A 24038-nucleotide genomic window follows, 5' to 3' on the forward strand; every position below is an offset into this window, starting at 1 on the left:
GAGAGAAGGTTAGGTATCTGGAAGCTTTTAAGGCCTCAGAGCTAGTGCCAGCTCTGTGAACTTGATTCAGCTGAACTTCTGAAGCCATGTCCTACGGTTGGGTATTGAATGGCCCCATCAACTCATGCAACGAGGTAGAGAATGCGCCTGTTTTTCAATTTTTTAAAAAAAGTTTTTTTTATTTGACAGAGAGATCACAAGTAGGCAGAGAGGCAGGCAGAGAGAGAGGGGGAAGCAGGCTCCCCGCTGAGCAGAGAGCCCAATGCAGGGCTTGATCCCAAGACCCTGAGATCATGACCTGAGCCGAAGGCAGAGGTTTAACCCACTGAGCCACCCAGGCACCCTGTGCCTGTTTTTCAAATGAAGTAACTGAGGCTGAGAGACCAGTGCCTGGTCTGTTTGAGCCAACTCTGCCCTAGAGCTTCTGTAGTAGCCCACGTGCCCCATGCTCCCCACCTGTCTTCCTGAGGCCTTTCTAGAACACACATTTGGTTGTCTGGCACTCAGACTAAAAATGTTTTGTGGCATATTACTATTTAGATAATTCATGTTCCATGACAAGGAATCTGGAATCCTCCAGCTCCCAGACTGTCTTGTGTTCCACGCTCAGTTCCTCAGCCCAACCTGGCAAACTTCTGATTTTTCAAGACCAAACTGGTGTTGCTCATCAGATCCTTTCCCAACCAGCAAGCTAAATGCCTTCTTGTCAGTGTTGCCACAGAATCTTTTAGTGTGCCTTAAGCAGACCATAACTGACAGAGCACCATCTCATTTCTGCTGCTAGCTCCTGGCCCCAGGAGAGGACCTGGGACCTAGGAAGCACCGAACAAGGCAGGGGCTGAGGCTTTACCGTGTCACTGAAACCACAGGTCTGGATTTGGGCTCCTTAGGAAGAGTATGGAATCTGCACTACTGAGAGTGGCAGAAGTGTCTGTCCTTAGTCCGAGAAGGTGCAGACGCGTCCCAGGCCCTTCTCACACACCACTCAACAGATTGATATTTTCCCCCCTCTTTATTGTTAGACACAATGTATAAACAGTAAAACAGGAAACAGCAGGGATCCTCTTGGACCTCAAACACCATCAAGGAAGGAAGAGATCCCAGAGACTTTTTTTAAAGTACAAGACATAGTGCCTGAACCAAAGACATGGAAGGCAGGCCAGAGCCAGCAGAGAGCTGGACTAAAGGCTCCTTCCCTTTCCCCAGAGCCAGGATAACCCCACAGAGCCCCTCACCAGTAGCCAGTCCACATAGGCAGAAGGCCACCCAAGGGAAAACTCTATACCAGAAAGTCTTCCGCTCCTGGAAAGAAAGGCAACACCCTTCCCATCCTTGCTCCCTTGAGGGCTACGACTGAGGAGAGGGGAAGCAGTGTCCCATGTCACTCTGACCCCCTCCCCAGCTGCCCCCATATTTGACATTTACCAAAGCCTGTCCCAGTTCAGACCCTGACCAGACCTGCCAGGTGCCCAAAGTTTGCTGGGGAGGGATGGAGAGTGGAAGAGGCTGGGTGTGAAACCAAACAGATCTTTTATTTGCAGTCGTCACTGGGGCCGTTTCTTGTTGCTTATTTGTTTGCTGGCCTGCTCCTCCAGGTGCATGGCCAGGCGCAAGGCCTTGATGACATCTGGAAGGAAGGGGTGGTGGTGCACTGTGGGTCAGGGGGGTCACAGAGGCCCCTTTCCCTCAGGGCCGAGGCCCCACCCTCTAGCCACACCCACCTTGCAGCGCTGAGAAGTGCTTGGCTTGCTGGACCAGGGCAGACTCTGCCTTGTTCACGAAGGTCTCCAGGTCATAGTCCGGCTGCTCCGTCATCTCAGAGAGCTCAAGCCAGCCTGGCCCTTGCTGCGGTGACACGGGGGAAGCACGTCAGTGCAAAAATGGTCAAACCAACCTAGCAAATCCTTCCTGTGCCCCCCACCACCTGCAATGCAGATGTGTGCGAGATGCCCGTTCCTTCAGCCACAGCCCGATCTCTGCCTGCCGACCTCCTCCTGCAGAAATCCTCAGCTTGAATCCATTCTCTTTCCTGCCTCCCACTTGGTCAGGTCAAATGAGTGTCTCCAGGTCAAATGAATGTCACAATCTGTGACATTCTCTCTCCGCAGGTCAAATGAATGTCACAATCTGTCTTGATACCATGTCAGAAATGGGAGCAGCAACTGTATTCTTTCACCCTGTTTGTGCCTGGATCCTACGAATTTTGCCCCTTAAATGGTACTTGAGTCTCTCGTCCTCACTCCAGTCCTGAAGTGGCCACGGCTGCCCTCCATCTGGGCACCGACACCCTCTTGAGCTCTTAACAACCTCCTAACTGCTCTTAGCTCCAAAATGCCTCTACTTATGCTCTCCCACATTCCCCAACCAGGCTCCACACTGACCTAGAGCTCTGATGAGACCGTGTCCTTTGATCCTACCACACTCTGCTTTATTCCCTTCTAAGGCATCCACTGCCCTCATGACCAAGTCCAGGCCTTGGGAGTGAACCATAGGTCCTCCAGCATCAGGTCCCTGCTGACGTGGCCACGGCCTTAAGCTCCATCATCTGCTCACTCCTTTTGCTTTGAGCAGAGTGAACCTTTCATTCTTCCAGAAAGTACCATGGCCTTTCACACATTTGTACCCCTGAGCACTCCAGGGAGGGAGGACAGACTTAAACACTTGCTCTTCATGTCCCCTCCTCAGTTCTAAGTGGCCCAAGCTCCTTTCCGTGCTGCCCCGAGTGCCCCACTGGCAGAGAGCACCCTCGGCCCCTCTCCACGCTCCCACAGCAGGGGTCACAGCAGCACCAGCATCTACTGCCTCCTACACTCGAACTACATGCTGCTTTATTTTTTAATTTTTTAATTTTTTTTTAAATTTTATTTATTTGATACACAGGGAGAGATTACAAGTAGGCAGAGAGGCAGGCAGAGAGAGGGGGAAGCAGGCTCCCTGCTGAGCAGAGAGCCCGATGCGGGGCTCGATCCCAGGACCCTGAGATCATGACCTGAGCCGAAGACAGAGGCTCAACCCACTGAGCCACCCAGGTGCCCCTACATGTTGCTTTAGAAGCAGATCACTTAACCCTCAGACGCAACCACCCTGTCTTGCCCACTTCAGAGATGAAAAAACTGAGGCCTAGTGATGATAAATGTCTTTCGTAAGGAAATCAGCTTATAAATAGGAGAGTCAGGATTGATCTAGTCTTATTTTAGGGCGTGCTATCCATACCTCGAGTTTTTGGTCTTTGGTTTCAGCACAGCGGTTGACATATAGAAAGCACTCACCAAACACTCTGAACAAACAAGCCAAGGTCTCTGCATATAAATCTCCCTCCAAAGCCTCAGTCAGGAGCACAGAGAAGAGACACTAGCTCTGGCTAGGAGGGTGGAGGAGAAAGGCTGCGTGGGCCAGGCTGGAGAAGGGGGTGTTAATTAGTTGTTCTAGAACACGTAAATGAATAGGTGGAGAATGAAGGAATGCTAAGTAGAGGCCTGCCTCTTGCCATCCCTCTCTGAAGACCTGTGGGAGCAAAGCCCAGGTCATGTTAAAGAACAGTGTTGAGCACCACTGAGGGCCTCTGCTAGGATACATATCTAATCCCTCCCTAGTCAGGGCCAGCTCCTCACCTGTATAATCTCCTTGAGCTCCTCCATGGCCCTTTCCTCCAACTCCCTGATCTGAGACATGGCTTCATTAAAGCTGGACATCTGGGAAGATAGTTCCTCCTCTTCCTTGGAGAACTGCAGGGGCCCAAAGGAGAGGTACAAACAGTATGGCCTACTTCCGGTCTCAGCAGGCCACACTTCCATTCCGCCTGGCCCCACCCCACACCTTACATTGCCTGTGATCAGGGACCCATGAGAGCTGGCTTCCATCTCTTCTGTTTCCATTTGAGTTGGCTGCTCCCCACTGGACCCACTGTGGGGGCTCAGCTCCTTGACCCTGAGGAAACAAGAAGGTCTCAGAGCCCACAGGAGCCTCCTTGGCACTCATGAGACTGCAGCACCACTCAGACCATGAGGCTCAAAGGGAGAAGCAGCTTTGACTTTGGCCTAGAGGACCCATGCTGGCTCCCGACCAAGGCCTAAAGGGGACTGGGGCAGACCATCTAGCATCATGTCTGAACTCCCAAGTCTCAGCTTTACTGAGTCACAGAAGAATATCCTGAGGCACTGAGACTCCAGAGCTTCTTCCCTCTTCTCTCCTCCCTCCTGCAACCCTCTCCCCATCCCACTGGTCATGGGTATGAGTACCTGTCTGCATATCTTAATGTGTTTAAAGTATATTCACAGGAGCTTATGCCTGGTGAGATCATGGCAATCTGCAAAAGGGGGAAACAGGCGGTTAAGTTCAACCCTTAACAAGATCACAAGGTAAGGGACCAGACCACTTGCTGCTGGAGACTGCCAGGAACTGTCTGTGTGAGCTGCTGACTCCCACACAGTATTGGAGTAGGGAGCTAATTAAGCACCGGCTCTGTGCCAGGCAACTTGCCCCACGGGCACCGAAAATTAAGGCACCTTGGAAATTGGATATCCGCCTTTAAAGGTATATCTGGTTACCATCCCCCCTAACCCATCACTTTAGGTCACATCTTAAGGTCACATCTTAAAGAATGATGGGTTAGAGCTTAGTCTGAAATTCCCGCCTTCCCTAGTAGGCCAGGAAGAGATTCCATGGAGGGGAAGGAGGGCAGATCTTAGCTGGCAGGGCTTGTAGATATAATAAGGAAGGGGACAAAAATAATTTACAGCCATAGCCCTTTCCTATTTCTGAAGCTGGGAGCCAAAGAACCTAAGGGAAGCCATAGAGGAGATGAGAATTTCCCTCTCCTGATTCCCACAGCCCTCCTTCTGAGTTGTGGGGCCCCATTTCACGGGGTAAGGGAGCCATCCCCAAACCAAAAGCTGCCCAGACCTACAGTAAAGAGAGCAGATCTTTTCCTTCTCTCTTGAACAGGCAAAGAGGAAATTGGTACTAAAAGGCCATGGCAGGGTGGCAGGGGGAGGGTAAGTTTAGGTGGCAGCGCGGCTGGGCTGCAGTCGGTTGAACGTCTGATCCTTGATTTGGGTTCAGGTCATGATCTCAAGTACTGGGATTGAGCTCCACGTTGGGCTCTGTACTTGGCGAGGAGTCTGTGCAAGGATTCTCTCTTTCTCTTTGTGCCCCTCCCCCTACTTGTGCACACATGCATGTTCTCTCTCTAATAAATAAATAAATCTTTAAAATAAATAAGTGGGGGGGCGCCTGGGTGGCTCGGTCGTTAAGCATCTGCCTTCGGCTCAGGTCATGATCCCGGGGTCTGGGGATCGAGCCCTGCATTGGGCTCTCTGCTCAGTGGGAAGCCTGCTTCTCCTTCTCCCACTCCCCCAGCTTATGTTCCCTCTCTCGCTGTGTCTCTGTCAAATAAATAAATAAAATCTTTAAAAAAATAAAATGAAATAAGTGCATAAATAAAAGGCAGCAGGGTTTGCCCACTCAAGATGAAGCCTGGAAACCCAGGTGGCCAGGGGTACCAAGCCCGCCCAGAAATAGGACTCAGGGTCTTCCCACGCCACCTCCAGAGTGACCCTACTCACCATGCAGGTCCTCGAGTTCTCCCCGATAAAGGAGTCCCTCAGCACCTGGGTCAGCTTGCTCTCTCGAAACGGGGTGTGAGCCTTGTTCTGTCCCAGGGCCCTGATGCACTCCTGTGGGGCAGCAGGGGGCACTGGGGTCCCTTCCTTCCCTTTGAACCACCCACCCCCTTGCTCCCCCTGCAGGAGCCCCCCAGGCCGGCTGCCTGTGCCTCCACCTTCAGAGCCAGGAGGCTCTTGTTGATCTCTGCACCCTCCATGCGGGTCTGCCGGTCAGCGCTGGAAGTGTCTGCACCTCTCTCGTTCCCTGCCAGATCCACCAAAGAGAACTTGCCATGCACTCTCCCTTTGGCTCGAAGAAGAATCTGGAAGCAGGCATGGGAGCGGGAAGAGTTGGAATTGGCAAACGTCTGCCCAGAGGTCCTGTGTCAAAAGAGAGTGAAGAACGGCTATGAGCCTCTGAAAGTTCCTGGCCACTGTGACTCCCTAGAGTTCAAGCCACTCCACTGCACTAAGTTCTCGGTACAAGGGGCACAGGTCAGGACTCTGAGCAGTCCTATGTCTTCTTGTCCCAGACTTCCGTTTTGTCCTCTGTGGACAGCAGCTCTCCCTCCAGCTCCAGACCTAACAAGTTTTCCTGGCAGTGAAAGTACTAGATTCTGTGCTAGGGCCTTAGTGAGACGGCCCAGCTGCACGTGGGGAAGAAGTGGCCTGTGTGGCAGGGCAGCGGGGGGAGGAAGAGAGGTTGTCACCAACCACTTGTCAAAGCTTGAGGGCCCTGAGGAGGGCAGCCCCCTCCCTGGGCGTCCATAAGTCACCCAGCACTCCACTGCACCATGCCTGAAGGCAGAGCACTTCCCTAACTCTGCAGCGATGACACCATCACTTCCAGCCACAACAGACCCAGAGCTCCTGTCCCCCACCACAGAGGGAGAGAAGAGCAAGGAAAAGCCTAGAGAAGTCAGGAAGCATGCTTTGGGGTAAGAGCCTGGAAATAAAGTCTGCCTTGGTCGGGGGCGCCTGAGTGGCTTAGTTGGTTAGGCGCCCGCCTTCAGTTCAGGTCATGATCCTGGGGTCCTGGGATCAAGCCCCTCATTGGGCTCCCTGCTTGGCAGGGATCCTGCTTCTCCCTCTTCCTCTGGCGCTCCTCCTGCTTGTACTCTCTGTCAAATAAATAAATAAAATCTTAAAAAAAAAAAAAAAGTCTGCTTTAGTTACATCTATGACACTCTGACTCGCTCCTGATGAGCCTCTGGCCCTGGGTCATCTGCGCTATTGAGAGTCCTCAAGACAGGGGCCCTCACAGCCCTCAGAAAGCTGCAGAGGGCAGCACTCTGCAAGAATAGCAGTGGGCTCGGAGTGAGGGTCTGTCACTTGAACCAGGGACTGGGGGCCCCTTCCCATCACCATAATTCTGACCTGCAGGCACTGCCCATGTCGATCATCTTGATGACGTCATCGGCACAGCTAACCAGGCGCTCCTGAAGCCCGACCACCTGCACCTGCTGCTTGCCGTCCTCCAGCACACGCAGCTTGGCTTTCTTGTTGAGCAGGTCGAACAGCTGTGCCGGGCAGGGGAACACACAGGGGAACAAGGCTAAGGCCGTCAGGGTCCAGGCACCCTACCCGACAGCCCATCCTTCAGGGCCTGTCCCGGCTCCGATAAGGGCTGGCAGCAGGGCAGGCAGAGAGAGGCTAAGCTGGGTGGAGGGCAGTATCTGAGTTGGGCGGCCTCAGTGTGCTAGGACTCTGCTACTTTGGCAGCTATGGGAGCCTGGACCTGTCCGTACCTAACAGTTCCAGCCTTATTCCTCATCTGCAGAATAATGACCGCAATGCATCCTCAGAGGTTACTGCAGTGATCGAATGAGTTGAGACATGTGCTTAGCACGCGATACCATATCAATAATCCACATTAGCTATAATTATTATTATTAGCATGGAGATCCTGCTCTGAGGAAGGCAGCTCTGTATAAGCACGGACGGTAGAGATAGAGGGTACAGAGCATACGGGGCGGAGGGGAGAGTAAAAGAGATGAACAGAGAACATACACACATGATCAGGGGAAGACTAGAACGGTCATAAAGGAGGTGGGTCAAGGGAAGACAGGGCATACGCAAGGCAAACCTCCCCCACAAGATGGAGCCCTGAGGAGTGTTACTGACCTACTTGCTGAGCCTGGGCCCCATCTCCCCATCACACACATCAGGGCAGAGGAGCCCATCAAAGCCTTGATGGTCCACAGGTTGTTTGGTTTCTACCATTTTTAGCCAACCTCAAGGACTTAGATATTTCAGGGGCGCCGACAGTATAAATAAGGGGCTCCTTGCCGGTTAGCTACCTTCCCATTATAGATCTCGAAGAATGTCACGTATACTTCCAGGCCCAGGTTCCGGTAGCGGGGCTGATTCTTCAGGAGGAAGACGTCGCGGGCTGTGGGAGACAGCTGGGTAAGTAAGCAGCCTGGCTTCGTGTGCCTGACCCCAGTGTGGCAGAACACATACTTACAGGCCATGGCGTAGATCCCTTTGGATGCATTCTGGGCTTTCCCAGAGAGGTCTCCGCCCATGGTCTGCAAGGGAATGGGGGAAGACTTTGCTGAAGGGCCCTAGGCCTAGGCCCGAGCACTACAGGCTGCGGGCCCCCGCACAGAAGCTGAGAAGCTGCACCGGCCAAGGCATCCGGCACAAGAGTCTCTGGTGACGGGGCATCGGCACCAGCGGCACTTTCTGCAGGAAACTTCCCTTTCAGGGACCCAGTGTGACACCATGGGCAGGTGTGCTCCCTGCTAGGCCTGAAAACTCACATGTGTCTTGCCACTTCCCGTCTGGCCATATGCAAAACAGGTTGCTTTTCCCCCTTCAAAGATGGTCTGGACCAGTGGCCTTGCTGTGAACCTAGGAGAAAGGATAGGGGAGAGTATGTATCTCTCCCTAAAACCATGCTTCCTAGAATGTGGTCCTATTGCTCCTTCACTGCAGAACTTCTGGGGTCTTCAATTCCTCCTTCCAAGCACTCACACTCCTCTCCTGCAAAGTGGTTCCACTGGACCCCACCCCCACTTATAAATCTGAAATTCTCCCAGCCAGCTGGGGGGCTGGACTGACCTGCCAAGAAGAAGCTGGTGGCCTTCACTCTGACCGAGCCATCAGCCCTCCCTCTGACCCTGAAGACCCAAAGTGAAACCCTGAGCTTAGCAGCTGACTGCTAGCATAAGAAACACTACAAAGATTAGAGGAAACCCTCTAAAGTAGGAGCTTAAAATATTTTAGGCTTTGTGAGCCACACGGGTCTCTCACTTTTTTAAAAGATTTTTTTAAAATTTAATTTTAAAAAATATTTATTTATTTGGTAGGCAGAGAGGCAGGCAGAGAGAGAGGAAGGGAAGCAGGCTCCCCACTGAGCAGGGAGCCCGACGTGGGGCCTGATCCCAGGAGCCTGGAATCAAGACTGGAGCCGAAGGCAGAGGCCTTAACCCACTGTGCCACCCAGGCGCCCCTAGATTTTATTTTTAATTGATCTCTATACCCAATGGGGGCTTGAACTCACAACCCTGAGATCCAGAGTTGTATGCTCCACTGACTGAGCCAAACTCGTGTCCTGCTGTCACATTTAAAAAAAAAAAAGAAAAAAGAAATCCTTTAAAAATATAGAAACCATTCATTCTTAGTTAGAGAGCCCTTTTTATAAAAAGGGACTGTGAGCCAAATTTGGTCCATGGGCTGTAGTTTGTTATCGTCTGGTCTGGAGCAGTCCTGACAATAGAACTTTGTGCTAGAGCGCCCGGGTGGCTAAATCGGTTAGGCATCTGACTCTTGGTTTCAGTTCAGATCATGATCTCAGGATCAGGAGATCGAGGCCAAGTTGGGCTCTGAGCTCGGCAGGGAGTCTGCTTGAAAGATTCTCCCCCTTTGCCCGTGTGCGCACTCTTTCACTCTCTCTCCCTAAATACCTAAATCTTAAAAAAAAAAGAAAGAACTTTCTGTGATGACAGAAATGCTCTCTACTGTGCTAGTAGCAGCCCTAGCCCCGTGTGGCTAGAACGCACTTAATATGTGGCTAATATGACTCAAGAATTGAATTCTGGGACACCTGGCTGGCTCAGTTGGTAGAGCATGCAACTCGATCTCAGGGTCACGTGTTTAAGCAAAAAAAAAAAAAAAAAAAAAGAGAGAGAGAGAGAGAACTGAATTCTTCTTCTTCTTTTTTTTTTTTTTTAAAGATTTTATTTATTCATTTGACAGAGATCACAAGTAGGCAGAGAGGCAGGCAGAGAGGGAGAGGAGGAAGCAGGCACCCGCCGAGCAGAGAGCCCGATGCAGGGCTCGATCCCAGGACCCTGAGATCATGACCCAAGCCAAAGGCAGAGGCCTCAACCCACTGAGCCACCCAGGTGCCCCAGAGAACCGAATTCTTAATCTTATTTTTTACTGAAATAGCTACAGGATGTTGGGACACCTGGGTGGCTCAGTGGGTTAAGCCTCTGCCTTGGCTCGGGTTGTGATCTCGGGGTCCTGGGATCAAGCCCCGAGTCGGGCTCTCTGTTCAGTGGGGAGCCTGCTTCCCCCTCTCTCTGCCTGCCTCTCTCTCTGCCTACTTGTGGTCTCTGTCTGTCAAATAAATAAATAAAATCTTAAAAAAAAATAAATAAATAGATACATGATGGAGTGCCTGGTGGGCTTAGTCAATGGAGCGTGTGATTCTTGATCTCGGGGTTGTAAGTTTGAGCCCCACCTTGGGTGTAGAGACTACTTAAAAATCTAAAAATACAACTAAAAACTAAAAACCACGTAAGGCTTGTGGGTTCTGTATTAGACAAAGCAGTGCTAGTGTTTGTAGAGTCTGCTAAGCTCAGTGGATAACAGAGTGGCTGCATAAGATACTGGAAGAACCGCTCCCTGCAGCCTGCCCAGCCCAGCTTCAGCAGAGTGCAGTGGGTAATACCTCATTCGTGAGCCACTCAAGGATGGGCTGCTGAAGATGCAAAATGGGATGTGACAAGCCCAAGTGGGGCCTTCTTGTTGCCTGGGAGTCTGAGTCGGACTCAGAGTCAGAGCCAGCTCTGTGATGGCTGACCCAAGGAAAATATGAGGCCAGGAAGGGCCTCAGAGTCCCGTGGCTGTGAGTAGTGTTACCACAATATCCCGCATGGAAGAGGAAGGCTGGGAAAAGGGGGGAGAAAAGGGGCAAGAGACTAACCTGTAGACAACTTCATTTGAAACTGTTTCATCAAATGCAAAGTCAAAGCAGAAGGCTTGGTTCTCCAGATACTTCGTTAAGTCTACTTTTAACTTGGGCTCGTGGACCAAAAGGAGACACTTGCTGGGAATGGAAATCACATCTATTTCTTTCTTGGCCAATTCTGCAGGAGGAGAGTATTTCAGGGGATGATTCCTGGACACGGAGGATGTCAGTCCAGAGCCTCCTTCTGACTGAGCTGGGCTTACCTTGTTTATTCAGCGGCCGTTTCCTCACACAGACACAGATCCTGTGCTCTTCGATCTTCAAGAGGATGAGAGAAGACAACCACCCAGTGAAAGGTCAGAGCAATACTGAAAGAACCCTTCCTCTTCCAATCCCCTGTCTGGCTCACTTTGGGGTCAAGACCCGACACCAGGACCTCTGCGCCTCCACTGATAGTTACTCAGAGCACAGTAGGCAGCACTGAATTTCCTCCTCAGTTTTCTCACGCTGCTGCCTACAGAGTGCAGGGCTACTTCCATGATTCTCAGTAAGGATCTAGCCAACCTATGCAAGTGAGGGTGACAGTTTTGGAGATCAGACTCTCCCATCCAGCCTTAGTAGCTCCAGTCCAGCAAAGGGTACTGAAAATACCTCAAGGGCCAGTGCAGATTCCTGCAGGCCCTCACTCTCCTAAAGAGGAAATTTGTCTTTCAATTGTACACTTACTCAGGAAGGAGGCGTAGAAGCCCTTAGGGTTTACTTACAGGATCTGTCACAGTAAGCGGATGGCATTCCAAAGTAGTCCGAAATTCTTTGATCATCCGGGCAAATTCCCAGTTTGGAAAGCTGCTGTCATACTCCTGTTTGGGACAAGGGCAAAAAAGGATGGACTGTGGACATGCTGCCATGTAAGGGCTCTCAGAGCTGAGCTCTTCACACACATGCAGCCCTCCAGTTGACAAAGACCCCCAGTCTTACTTCCTCCCACCCTGGCTCTAGGTTGAGAACTTAGGAACAAAACCCTGAGGACAGAGGTTGGCAGGGAGGTGCCTATGCATGCACCAAACCAATCTAGGAACTAGGGCCAAAGCCACTGTGGCCTTTTTAGGAGACCAGCAGGTTGAGATTCCCGAGAGCCACGAACCCAATTGAGGGGAAGTGCTCCAAACTAGAACTCCTTTGCAGCACTGCCCCCGCTCCCATACTCGCAGCTGGAGCCAGGGGAGCAGGAAAGCAGGCAACTCTGCCCTGCCGGTCCCTGCGATGGCACATATCAATCAGCAGGATGTATTTCTTGCCCGAAGTCTTCAAAAAAATATCTGATTTATTCGTACTCTGAGTCCAAATGAGAAAGCAGTTAAATTTCCTAGATATCAGAACTGGAGCCTCAGAAATGCTGGGGCCCGACTGTATCTCCATTGCTGGTGAGGGTGCAGTTAAGGACATCTGTCTAAAAACCCTTGACCTAAGAAAAGTACCTGTGCTCGCTTTATTCTCATTTCGGAGTTCTGGGCCCTCTTCTCTTCTCGCTTGTTCTTCATTTTCTCCATTTCCTTCACAATACATGATTTCCTCCGAACTGTGGGAGGAGGGGGAAGGAAGCCCACTATTACCTGTCTAAGCCAGCCAGCCTACTCTTCAGCTGCTGTCCTGAGTCCTGGGCCTTTCCCAGGACTAGGCCTTCCCTAGACCCTTGCTTTTAAATGACCATATGCAAGGAGAGGCAGCAACAGATAAGACTGTTGGGAGGGCCAACCCTGCAAAGTAAAGACTTGCACAAGCACTCTAGGCCTAACCCAAGCTCTCTCCACGCCTCTGTGGCATTTTCTAAACAATCAGAAGAGGGGATGCCATCCCTGATTGGTCTGATGGTCATTCTGGGTTATCCTTCAGGTGTTGGCCAAGACTTGAGCTGTGACAACATCTCGACTACATCAGAGGGCTCCTGTCAGCTAGTGGGAACAGGGTCACTTCTAGTGAAAGACCGATGCCACAGCCACAGGAAAACATGCTTCCATGTGACAAACATGGTTTGAATTCAGGTGCCAAAGTAGGCCAGGTTTGGGACAGGACGGAACAAAGCAGATAGCTCAGTGTATCTACCTGAGTTCACAGGGTTTGCAGAAGAGCTGCCTCGGATGGAATGGACGTGCTCTTCCACCTCCTCGCTGACCATTGTCAATGGTATTTCAGCCACTGCCGGGCAGGAGGGCCTAGGAGGGCCAGCTGTGGGGGAAGGAGAGTCATTGGAGAAGCAGGCAGGCAAACCAGAGCTGTGCTCCTCTGAGCCCCAGCAGGTCACAGGCCAGGACGAGTGCAACACACTGCCGGCCCAGCAAGGGCTGGGGCTCCCACAGTGTGAGCAGAGCCTGGGCTTTCCCTCCACCTCAGCCAGCACCTGCACCCAGTCAGTCTCCCTGCAGGGGCTGGCTCCTGGCATCAAAATTCTTGGGAGGGTGGAGCACCTGGCTGGCTCACGCAGTAGACAGTGCAACTCTTAATCTCAGGGTTGTAAATCTGAGCCCTGTGCTGGGTGTAGAGATTACGTAAAGATAAAATCTTTAAGGGGCGCCTGGGTGGCTGAGTCTCAGTCTGTTGAGTGTCCAACTCTTGATTTTGGCTCAGGTCGTGGTCTCAGGGTGACGAGATTAAGATCAGGGGAGTCTGCTTGGGATTCTCCCTCCCTCTCCTTCTGCCCACCCCCCACCACTCTCTCTTTCTCGTTCTCTAAAATAAATAAATAGGGGCGCCTGGGTGGCTCAGTGGATTAAGCCTCTGCCTTCGGCTCAGGTCATGATCCCAGGGTCCTGGGATCGAGCCCTGCATCGGGCTCTCTGCTCAGCGGGGAGCCTGCTTCCCCCTCTCTCTCTGCCTGCCTCTCTGCCTACTTGATCTCTGTCAAATAAATAAAATCTTAAAAAAAAAATAAATAAATCTTTAAGAAAATAAACATAATCTTTAAATTGAAAAAATATATATATCTTAAAGGGTATGTAAATAGCTCAGTATGGACTTCACCACAAAGGGAAACCCTGTAAAGGCCTGAAGATTTCAGGCTTGACCCAAGTGTGGGTTCTTAGGCCAGGGCTTTCTACTCATTTGGAAGAAAAGCTAGGACTTTCTGACTTCTCTAAAGCCTTGGAGCCTGGATGGCTAACAGGAACAGACAGAAAAGCCAGGAGAAACAGAAACCTGAGTACACCTGGGTGGCTGTTGGTTAGTATCTGCCTTCGGCTCAGGTCATGATCCAAGGGTCCTGGGATCGAGTCCTGCATCAGCTCCTTGTTCAGCCAGGAGCCTGCTTCTCCCTCTGCCTGTCTTTCTCTCTCTCTCTCTGCCAAATAAATAAAATCTTAAAAACAAACAAAAAACAAAAAACAAAACCAGGAACCTGAGCGACAACTAAACATACTAATTCAACCCAGAAAGGTACATCACATGATAACTCATTACTTTCCATACCTGGTTGTGACTCTTTTATTTACCTTCATTTTATTAGAGCTCAATTTGATACATGTAAGATGTAATGATTATACATCTTACAAAATCTACACCTGCTTTATCTAATAAAAGCTAACAACTAAAAATATTTTTAGTTTAGTTTCTTTTTAAGATTTTTATTTAGTTGACAGCACGAGCAGGGGCAGAGAATGACGGAGAGGGAGAAGCAGACTCCCCACTGAATAGGAGCCCAACATGGGGCTCAATCCAGGATGCTGGGATCATGACCTGAGCCAAAGGCAGACGCTTAACCAACTGAGTCACCCAGGTGCCCTTAAAAATATTTTTAAAATTTCGTTTATACAAAGTCCAAAAAGGGAAAAAGCTAATTTATGCTATCAGAAGTCAAGATTATAGGTACCCTTAGGGGCTTAGGAACTGTCCGGAGCTTGACGGGGACTGTTGGGTTGCTAGTAACCCTCTGTTCGATCTGGGTGTAGTTACATAAGTGTGTTCAGTTTGTGAACCATACAAACTGAACACACTGTATATTATTTTTCAATTAAATTAAAAGAGTAAAATTAAATGATTTCCTAATAAGGGACCAGTGGGGTGGGGGTAGAACAGAACTGAAGCCAGGGTAGTATAGGAATCTCAGGATATTCTAGGACAGGGATAGGACAATGTGTGAGGAGCTGTTCCAGAGCCTCAAACAGGGAAAACAGATTCATCACTCACTGGGTACTGAAAAGTGCTTGCGGGGATTTGTAGATGCTGGTAGCTCTACCTCCATATCATTCTCCTGAGTGGTGATGCGAACCTCTGAGACAGTAGACATTCGAGCGGAGCGGCTGCGGAGACCTGAAGACCCAAGGGCAGTGGCCAGTCAGTGCAGCATGATCAGGAGGGCCAATGGGGGCCACTAGGGGGCAACCCTCCAAGATTCTGTACAGGGTCCAGACCCCCAGGAAAGGAGCCCACTAACTTCCCATTGCTTCTACCACAGGAAAAGGAAAAATTAGAAAGGCCAAGTACTAGTGACCCCAAAACTAATCTGCTCATTCTGCCCATCTGAGAGCTCCCAAGAGCAAGGATATCTCTGACAAGAGCATCTGTCTCGAGTAAATGGGGGGACCTACAGCCAATCTGAAATCCTTTCTAAAGAGGCAGAGCTAATCTCAGAAAAAAAGCATTATTAAACCTTAACCACCTTACCCTACCACTGTACAACCTTCCCATATTTTAAAACAACACTGAAAGGTAAGTATCAGTATTCCCATCTGACGGGGGTGGGGCACGACAACTCGGACAAATTAAGTGATTTGCCCGTATTCACTCAATTAGTAAGGGTTGGAGCCAGGATGTGAACCCAAGACTTTTAAGATTCCAAACCCTGGGCTTTTCCCACTGCTCCAGGATGTTTTACGGAGCGGGGCCCTGCCACATCATCAGATCACTACATCATCAGGGTCAGCTACACTGATTTTCTAGAATCTTAAAAGAATGCTTAACTGAGAGAAAACAGAGTTGTATTTGAATTCTTTTTAATTTCTACCCACTTATATAGTTTCCCTCCATAAGAGAGAAACAATTTATCACCTATGAAGTAAGTCAGAAACTTGGAAATAGAATACATGGTATAACATAGGCAAACATTAACTTGGATGGAATTTCTGAGTCTCCTAAGTCTAGGCTGATCTGATGGCTCTGTATCAACCGTTTCTTTCATTAAGAGCATAGATTGCCATCATTTTCCTATTTCCCAAAAGATTTGTTGTCATCTCGTGTTTCATTTCTACTGCAGAATAGCATGCACCCGTATCAGGATCTGTTTTCCATTGACAGGGGCTGGGCAATGTCCTCTGAGCACAGGCATATGCAGTGCAACCATTCCCATTTCTCTCACAGGTTCCTACGGTACAGCTAGCAAGAGGGCCAGCGCCCTACCGCTCAGGCCCAGCCCTAGCTTGCAATTACACCACCTTCTACCTGGGCTCCCCCTAACCTGAAGCTCCAGGCAAGTAGTTTCTGGGCCCCTGCGGTAGGTGGACCCTGTTGGGCAGGGATCGCCCCTGGCTGGGACAGGCCACACAAGCTGTGAGGGATAGCTGGCTCTGAGTCATGAGTGGGATATCTTGGGCAGTTTGTACCTATAGCCACCCCACCCCCTATAGCTACAGACTATTATGGTCAGAGTTGGTGTATGTGGACTACTTCTGCAGAGAAAGCCCAACATTCTCCTAGACTTCAAGGCAATGCTCCTACTCTTCCCATCCTACCCCACCCGCAGATCTCCACCGCAACATCAACTATTTCTAAACAGCCTGGACCTAGCTTTTCTCTCGGCCTGCTCCCCACCTCACTCTAAGGCACACTGTTCCTTTGAGGAAAGAAAACAGGCCCGTGGGTGGCTGATTACTGCTCTGGATTCTACAAGAAAGGATTTGAGGCCAACTGGCAAATTTCCCAAATGCATCAGGTCCTTGGAAGGTTGGCCTAAGGGCTGGATTCTATTTTTTTTTTTTAAAGCACTTTATTGAGTATGATTGAAATACAAAAAGCAGATATTTATTCAATTCGATGTGTCTGGAGATAAAGTAAACACCCATGAAACTATCATTATAATAATCGATGCCATAAACTAACCCATCACTTCCTAAGGTTTGTTCTTGCTGTTTTGTATTTTGTTTATTTTTGTTTCATTGTTAATATAAGATCCACCCTCACAGTAAAATTTTAAGTACACAATACAGTGTTGCTAATCACAGACCAGATTTTTTACATGAGATCTCCAGAACTTATTTCCCATCAGTGAAGTTTCTCATGAAACTTTGTACTCTTTGACGAAAATCTCCCTATTTCTCCCTCCCTGTAGGTTGGATTCGTCTTAAGATGCTTGGAAGACAGCGCAGGACTCAGCCCACGTACAGTCACCTGCTAAAGTGGACCAATGAGTCTGTCACCACTTCCTGTGTCCCAGCAACATTACTCCAGGCACAAACCCCATGACGGTAAGCCAAGAGAAATCCATTTACCTTCCTTCGGAGCAGGAATTTTGGAGTTGACTGATCTGCGTTTTTGTTTCTGAAAAACAGAACAGACCATCACAATATATGGCTCCTATCAACATTCAAGGACCTATCTGGGGTCCACATGTCATGCTGAAGTCCTAGGCAGTCCCAGAAAATCAGCAAAAGCCGAAAAGCCAAGCAGATCACCTGGACCACTGGTTCGGCCACATGACAAGCACCTACCTGGACTGTTACATTCTCCTGCAGGGGCAGATTGTCCTTTGGGTGTAAGGGAAGAAGTTGTAAAAGCTCTGGGTTTATTGCGGCCACATCATCAAAATCAATCTGCAGAGAACAAGTAAAAAGTTTTGGTGGAACAACATAGCTTCTTCAATCCAATCGCATCTCTGCAGCCAAGACTACCCCTAGATTCAGAATTTACCAACATTTATAAGTTCCACCAAGTACCAATAACTATAAACAAATAGTAGTTAGTCGTGGTTTACCATCTAGATGGATATTGGTTCCCGATTGCCAAGCCAATGGTAGATGTCAGTGATGAGAACGAGGTAAAGAGGAGGGCAGGCAGACAGGCAAACAGGCAGTCCACAGTAGATCTAGGCCACCTGGCTCCCCTACTGTTCTGCTGGGCAGTGGGGTCCTGCTGGGCACAGTCCCCTGAGCACTTCTTGCTGGCTGACACGGAGGAGGAAACAAGTTCTAACTGTCTCGGAGATAGTAAAAATGGAGGGCCCTTCTGGATCTTACGGGCAGGGAAAAGTTCCCAAGAGCTGCTACCTAACCCTAAGTCTACCTACATTTTCTACTGGGCCCAGAAACTTCTTCCCCAGTCACGGCTTCCTGCTCATGCCTTCCCTACTTCATGCTCGTGCCTGTAATGAGGTCACAATTCTAGGTTTACATCACTAGAGTCCTGCAACCCTCTAGGAACAACTCAAACTTCATCAGCATAATTCACAGCAGTTCACAACACAGTACCAATGTGGTTATCTGCATCTCAAAATGGTTCCGAGCTGAAGCATGTACTCCAGGGTGCAAGTTTTACTTCCTACATATGCAACCTGTGTTTATTAACTAGCTTATTTAAACATTTATTAGGCGCGATTAAGGCACTAGGGGGGGAAAGTATTCAAAGATGAATTAAGACAGGGGCGCCTGGGTGGCTCAGTGGGTTAAAGCCTCTGCCTTCAGCTCAGGTCATGATCCCAGGATCCTGGGATCGAGCCCCGCATTGGGCTCTCTGCTCAGCAGGGAGCCTGCTTCCTCCTCTCTCTGTCTGCCTCTCTGCCTACTTGTAATCTCTGTCTGTGAAATAAATAAAATATTAAAAAAAAAAGATGAATTAAGACAAACATTGCCCTTGTCTTCAGCTAGCTCATATTCTTTTTTTTTTTAAAGATTTTATTTATTTATTTGATATATTTGACGGAGAGAGAGAGATCACAAGTAGGCAGAGAGGCAGGTAGAGAAAGAGGGGGGGAAGCAGGCTCCCCGCTGAGCAGAGAGCCCGATGCAGGGCTCGATCCCAGGACCCTGAGATCATGACCCGAGCAGAAGGCAGAGTCCCAACCCACTGAGCCACCCAGGCGCCCCAAGCTAGCTCATATTCTAATGGAGAAGTCATGTGGACAGAGGGCTAGAAACCAGGGCAGCACAGGACAAGGATAGAATCACCAAATGCAAAAGCTAGCAAGTACTTCAGTAACCAAACTTTTGTCCCTGTTTCTTGGACAGCTACAGACACTTACACCTCTCCTGCTTCTGACACTTAAACCACAGAAAACAAACAACATAGGAGACCAATGATCTAACCCTAGTTCTGGCATTAAGCAACTCTCACACTGATGATTCAGAGTGAACACCTCAGTTAACATCTCAAGACGAAGGAGTAAGAGTGACAGTGTGAAGGCAGCAAGGCACTAGGCACGGTCACAGTGTGGGGCCTGGACACATCTACCCCCGGGGCCAGCATACTTTGCAAGAAAAGTGTATGGTATAAGGAAAAAGGATGACTGATGTCAGATCCTGAAAAGGCTTTGAATACCTAAGATGTTCAGACCTTATTCCAAAGGCAGTACCTGAGCTGGAGTGAACCCCAGCAAGAACTATATTTCTAAACAACAAAAAAAGGCTAACAAACAAAACCACAAGGAATTACTAATAGCTGGTTGAAAAGAATTTTAGGAACCTCTTGACTCAAGGGCAGATAGTGTAAAGTATTCAATCCTTTTATTTCTCAAATATACCACCTAAATATCTGCATACCTTCCAGAGGGGACTATGCTAGGCAAGTCCTTTTCATGTGTTACCACATTATGCTCCATGAAAGAAGATCCAGGTCTGTCTCATTCACCTTATTCAGTGTCCCATCTGGCACTTTGGAACCACTACAAAAGTATCTGTTGAATAAATCCTGACAATAGCCTTATGAGGTAGATATTATTATCAACCTCATTTTTTTGGTGAGGAAGCTGGATTTCTTTCTTTTCTTTTTTTTTTAAGATTTAGTTTATTTATTTGACAGAGCGAGAGAGATCACAAGTAGGCAGAGAGGCAGGCAGAGGGAGAGGGGGAAGCAGCCTCCCCACTGAGTGGAGAGCCCGACGTGGGGCTTGATCCCAGGACCCCAAGATCACGACCTGAGCTGAAGGCAGAGGCTTAACCCACTGAGCCACCCAGGCGCACCAGGAAACTGGATTTCTAAGAGAGCTGGAAACATGCCTGAGAACACAAAATAGAAGCAGAGGCAGACTAGAATCCAGGTTTTCATACTTCTAGCCCAGTGAACTTTTTATCACACCACAACGCCTCTAAAACATAAATGCCTTAGTCGTATCTCTCCTCTTCTCAAAATCTTTCCAATGCTCCCCAGCGCCTACAGAATAAAACCTTAAACATCTTAGTGCCAGAGATGAAGACCCTCTGGTCCCCTTTTTCAACTGTTCAGCATCCCGAGCCTTCCACTGCCTGGAGCAAGCTTCTTTACTAGTCCCTCTGAGGGCCATCGCACTGTTTCTGCTAAGCCTTCCCGTCCCGCCCCCATCAGTCAAGCTCATCCTCAGTAAGTTACCACCTCTGAGATGCTCTAGCTCTATTCATCTTGCCATTTATCAACAAGTTGCCCTCTGTTATTTGGTGTTTCAGGAATATTTTGTCTCCTCAACTGGGTTATCGATTTTGCTCTCTAAACTGATGCTATAGGTAGTTTGCACTCAGAAGCTAGGGTACATAAGCAAGGTTCTAGGATTCTGTGCAGTTTGTCTTCTACAGACACACCAGAAACTGTTGATTGCTTCAATTTAGACCAGGCCTGACTAAATAAATTTCTTAACGCACCCAAAGAGGACCATGTTTTAAGATTAGGGAGGACAAAAAAAAAAAAAAAAAGATTAGGGAGGACAGGGGCGCCTGGGTGGCTCAGTGGGTTAAAGCCTCTGCCTTCGGCTCAGGTCATGATCCCAGGGTCCTGGGATTGAGCCCCGCATTGGGATCTCTGCTCAGCGGGGAGCCTGCTTCCTCCTCTCTCTCTCTCTGCCTTCCTCTCTGCCTACTTGTGATCTCTGTCAAATAAAATAAATAAAATCTTTAAAAAAAAAAAAGATTAGGGAGGACAAGGCAGCATCAGAAACAAGGCTCTCACGAGTTCCATTTCCAAATAGATCTTTTTGTTTGTTTTTTTAGTTTAAGTAATCTATCTGCCCAACATGGGGCTCAAACTTAGGACCCTGAGACCAAGAGTCCCATGCTCTACAGACTGCGCTAGCCAGGTGCCCCTTCACACAGATCTTTCAGGGAAGAAGGTGTTAAATGTGGTAGAGGCATTCTCATAGAACTTACCTCTTTGCCCTTTGTGGCATCTCCTTCTGTCCATTCCACTGAAACGCAGGATTTCTCCAAGTTCACAGTCCTTACATTGGCACTGTGGATTATGCCTATGGTATGAAAGTCCAGTTTACATCTTTTTCACTTATAGAATCCCACAGAGACTCTAATGTGGAGTTGACCTGAAGGAAGGGACCGCTGCCTTTTTCTTTATTTTTCACAATAGAAGACAAATCTCCTGGCACCTTACCCTTAGAACATCCCACTATGAGGGAGGCAGGGAACAGGACTTAAACTGTGCTGCAGGAGTAAGGATTCATCTCCACTCAAAAAAGAGAGTACAGTGAGGTTAAGGTATATTTGGGCAGAGGAGTCACTCTAGTCCTTAGGTACTGTTCCTCAACATGCACTGAGGCTCTAGAGCCCTCAGGTTTCCCTACCTCACTCCCGACGGTTATATCTGACCATTCTAATGACAGGTTATTATTAGACCTGCCAGAGATGCGGTAGCTGCTTAACCAAAAAAAAAAGAGAACAGAATTGCACGCTCCTCAAGAGCAAGGATCTTTTCTGCCTGATTAACCCTGGATCCCAGTGCCTGACATACTGCAAATGCAGAATATTTAGAGAAGAATACAGGGGCCAGGAAGCCGAGGTCCCTACAAAAGCAAGGCAATTTCAGAGGAGAACTCTGGAGGCGAAGTGAATCTAGCAACCCTAACTTCCCTAGGAGGTCCACTGACTTGGAGGAGCCCCGCCCACTTCCGAAGACAGGCAGGGGACCCACCGCCAGGGGAGGCCCCTGGACCCGGGTAGAAAAGACCGACTGCCAGTGCAGACACCCAGACCAGGTGGAGGCGGGGGAATTCCCAACAGTGTCTCGGCCCTGCCGTTTGGGGGGGGAGCAGTAATTTCAGCCGTCTCATAGCCCAAGCGTCCTCTTGATCTCGCGACCCCGCCTCTCACCATTACTGCGTTGGATCTTGATGGTAAGACCGGGAAACAGGCGGGCCTGAAGGGATGAGTCCATGGGCAGTCGCCAGGAAGAGAAACACGAAATGCAAACAAAACAAAACAAAAAACAAAACCCAAAAAACAAACCTACAGCTCCGGTATTCCTACCAAGTCTTAACGCTGCGCAAACCGCCGCAGTTTAAATCCCGCGCGCCGGCGTCTCTCACAACGTCATCACGCTGCCAAGGGCCTCGCTTCCGCCAGATCACGTCGCCCTCCACAGCCTATTGGGATATGTAGTCTGGGGTCGGTTTTCTGGCGCCTAGGACCGCCCACCCGCCAGCCACACCCTCGCGCGCTGGGCCTACTGGGAACTTGGGAAGCTTCCGGGACGGGAGAGTTCCTTTTCCCTGCGTAAGGCGGGAAGCTATGTATGCTGCTGGTTTCCCCCAAGCTGAGAAACTCCAGTATGGTGTTTGAGACCGAGACCAGAGGGTCCTTCCGACAGGGGTTTAAATCGCGACTTCTTCAGTTACTAGTTGAGAAACTGGACTCGTGCTTTCCTTTGAGCAATGAGGAACGTTCTTTCTCTTTCTCTCTCTTTTTAAAGATTTTATTTATTTGACAGAGAGAAAGCACAATCAGGGGGGGAGTGGGAGAGGGAGAAGCAGGCTCCCCGCTGAGCAGGGAGCCCCACATGGGGCTTGATTCTAGGACCCTGGGATCATGACCCAAGCCGAAGGCAGGAGCCTGGATTGTGCTTTCACCTTCACGGAGTTACTGCGAAATTTAAATGAGGAACTATGTTTATTGCGAAATTTAAATGAGGAGCTATGTTTTAGAGTGCCCAGGAGACACATTACCTGGGCTTTTACTGTCTACCACGTGCTAGGCATGGTGTTGAGTGCTAAAGATAATAGTGAACAAGACATAGTTGCGCCCTTCTTGATCTAACGTTTCTAATGTGAACAGGAAACAAAACGAAGTAACAAGTAAATTACAAGTTGTGGGAAGTGCTCTGAAGGAAACTGAGATCTGAGAGAGAAAATAATGGATGAGCTTCCTTTATTACGATTTTTTAAAAGATTTTATTTATTTATTTGACACAGGGAACAAAAGCAGGGGGAGTAGGAGAGGGAAAAGCAGGCTTCTGCTGAGCAAGGAGCCCTATGTGGGACTCTGTCCCAGAACCCTGGGATCATGACCTGAGCCAAAGGCAGATGCTTAAGGACTGAGCCACCGAGCTGCCCAGGAACTTACTTTAGATAAAGTGTCCAGGAAAGAAATCTTTGAAGTGATATCTAACCGGAGTCTAGAGAACAAGAAGGAACAAACTCAAAGTGGAGGGCAGAAAGGTGGAGAGCATCCCAGGCTAAGATCAGAGGATGGCGTGTGCAAAGGCCCTGAAGCAGGAAAGAACTTAATCTTGTTCGTAGAACTGAAAGACGCCTTTGAGGCTGGAAAGCAAGAGGAGGGGGGAGAGGGGTGAAAGCATGCAGCATCTTCTAGCCCATGTAATAATTCTCTTAGTAAATGAAAAGTCTTTGAAGAATTTTACACAGAGGAGTGACAAGATCTGAGTAACATTTGATTTTATGTATGTCAGGCTTTCTGATATATGGACAACTGATTTGAAAAGGATAGGTTGGAAATGAGATCATTTAGTAGGCAAGAGATTATGCTGGCCTAGCCTGGGGAAGGGATAATGGAAATGTAGCTAAGAGAATGGCTTAAATTTTAGGAGATGGAATGGATAGGTCTTGTTGATGGGTTGGATATGGGTGTGAAGGAGAAGTAATAATGGTTGATCACTGGTTTCTGGCTAGAACAACTGGGTAGGTAGATGATGAACTATTTCCTGAAATGGGGGAGTGGGGTTGTGAAGGAAACAGGTGCGTATATGGGGTGTAAGTTTCATTATGGTCATATTGAGTATGAGATGTCTGCAAGACTTGAGAGTGTAAGTGTCAAGTGAGCAGTGAATATACAAGCTTAGAGCTCAGGGAGAGATCAAGGCCAGAGATAGAGATTTGGTAGCCATTT

The 24038-nt window shown here is 49.0% G+C and overlaps 1 protein-coding gene across 1 annotated transcript; it reads right to left on the reverse strand.

The window, feature by feature from the left end:
• Positions 1–995: 995 nt before the first annotated feature.
• KIF2C (kinesin family member 2C) lies at positions 996–22231 on the reverse strand. The gene is made up of 21 exons (XM_080801245.1): positions 22008–22231; positions 21057–21151; positions 17442–17543; positions 17223–17271; positions 14926–15048; positions 12850–12972; positions 12225–12325; positions 11511–11606; positions 11010–11064; positions 10762–10924; positions 8369–8459; positions 8071–8134; positions 7904–7995; positions 6981–7123; positions 5780–5984; positions 5565–5675; positions 4239–4306; positions 3822–3927; positions 3612–3725; positions 1722–1845; positions 996–1627 (listed from the first exon to the last, which is right to left on the reverse strand). The coding sequence occupies exons 1-21, from the start codon at positions 22069–22071 to the stop codon at positions 1545–1547; spliced, it is 2172 nt and encodes a 723-aa protein (XP_080657371.1). The 5' UTR covers positions 22072–22231; the 3' UTR covers positions 996–1544.
• Positions 22232–24038: the final 1807 nt, after the last annotated feature.

The sequence above is a fragment of the Martes martes genome (assembly GCF_963455335.1).
Source record: "Martes martes genome assembly, chromosome: 4".
Taxonomy (NCBI): Eukaryota; Metazoa; Chordata; class Mammalia; order Carnivora; family Mustelidae; genus Martes; species Martes martes.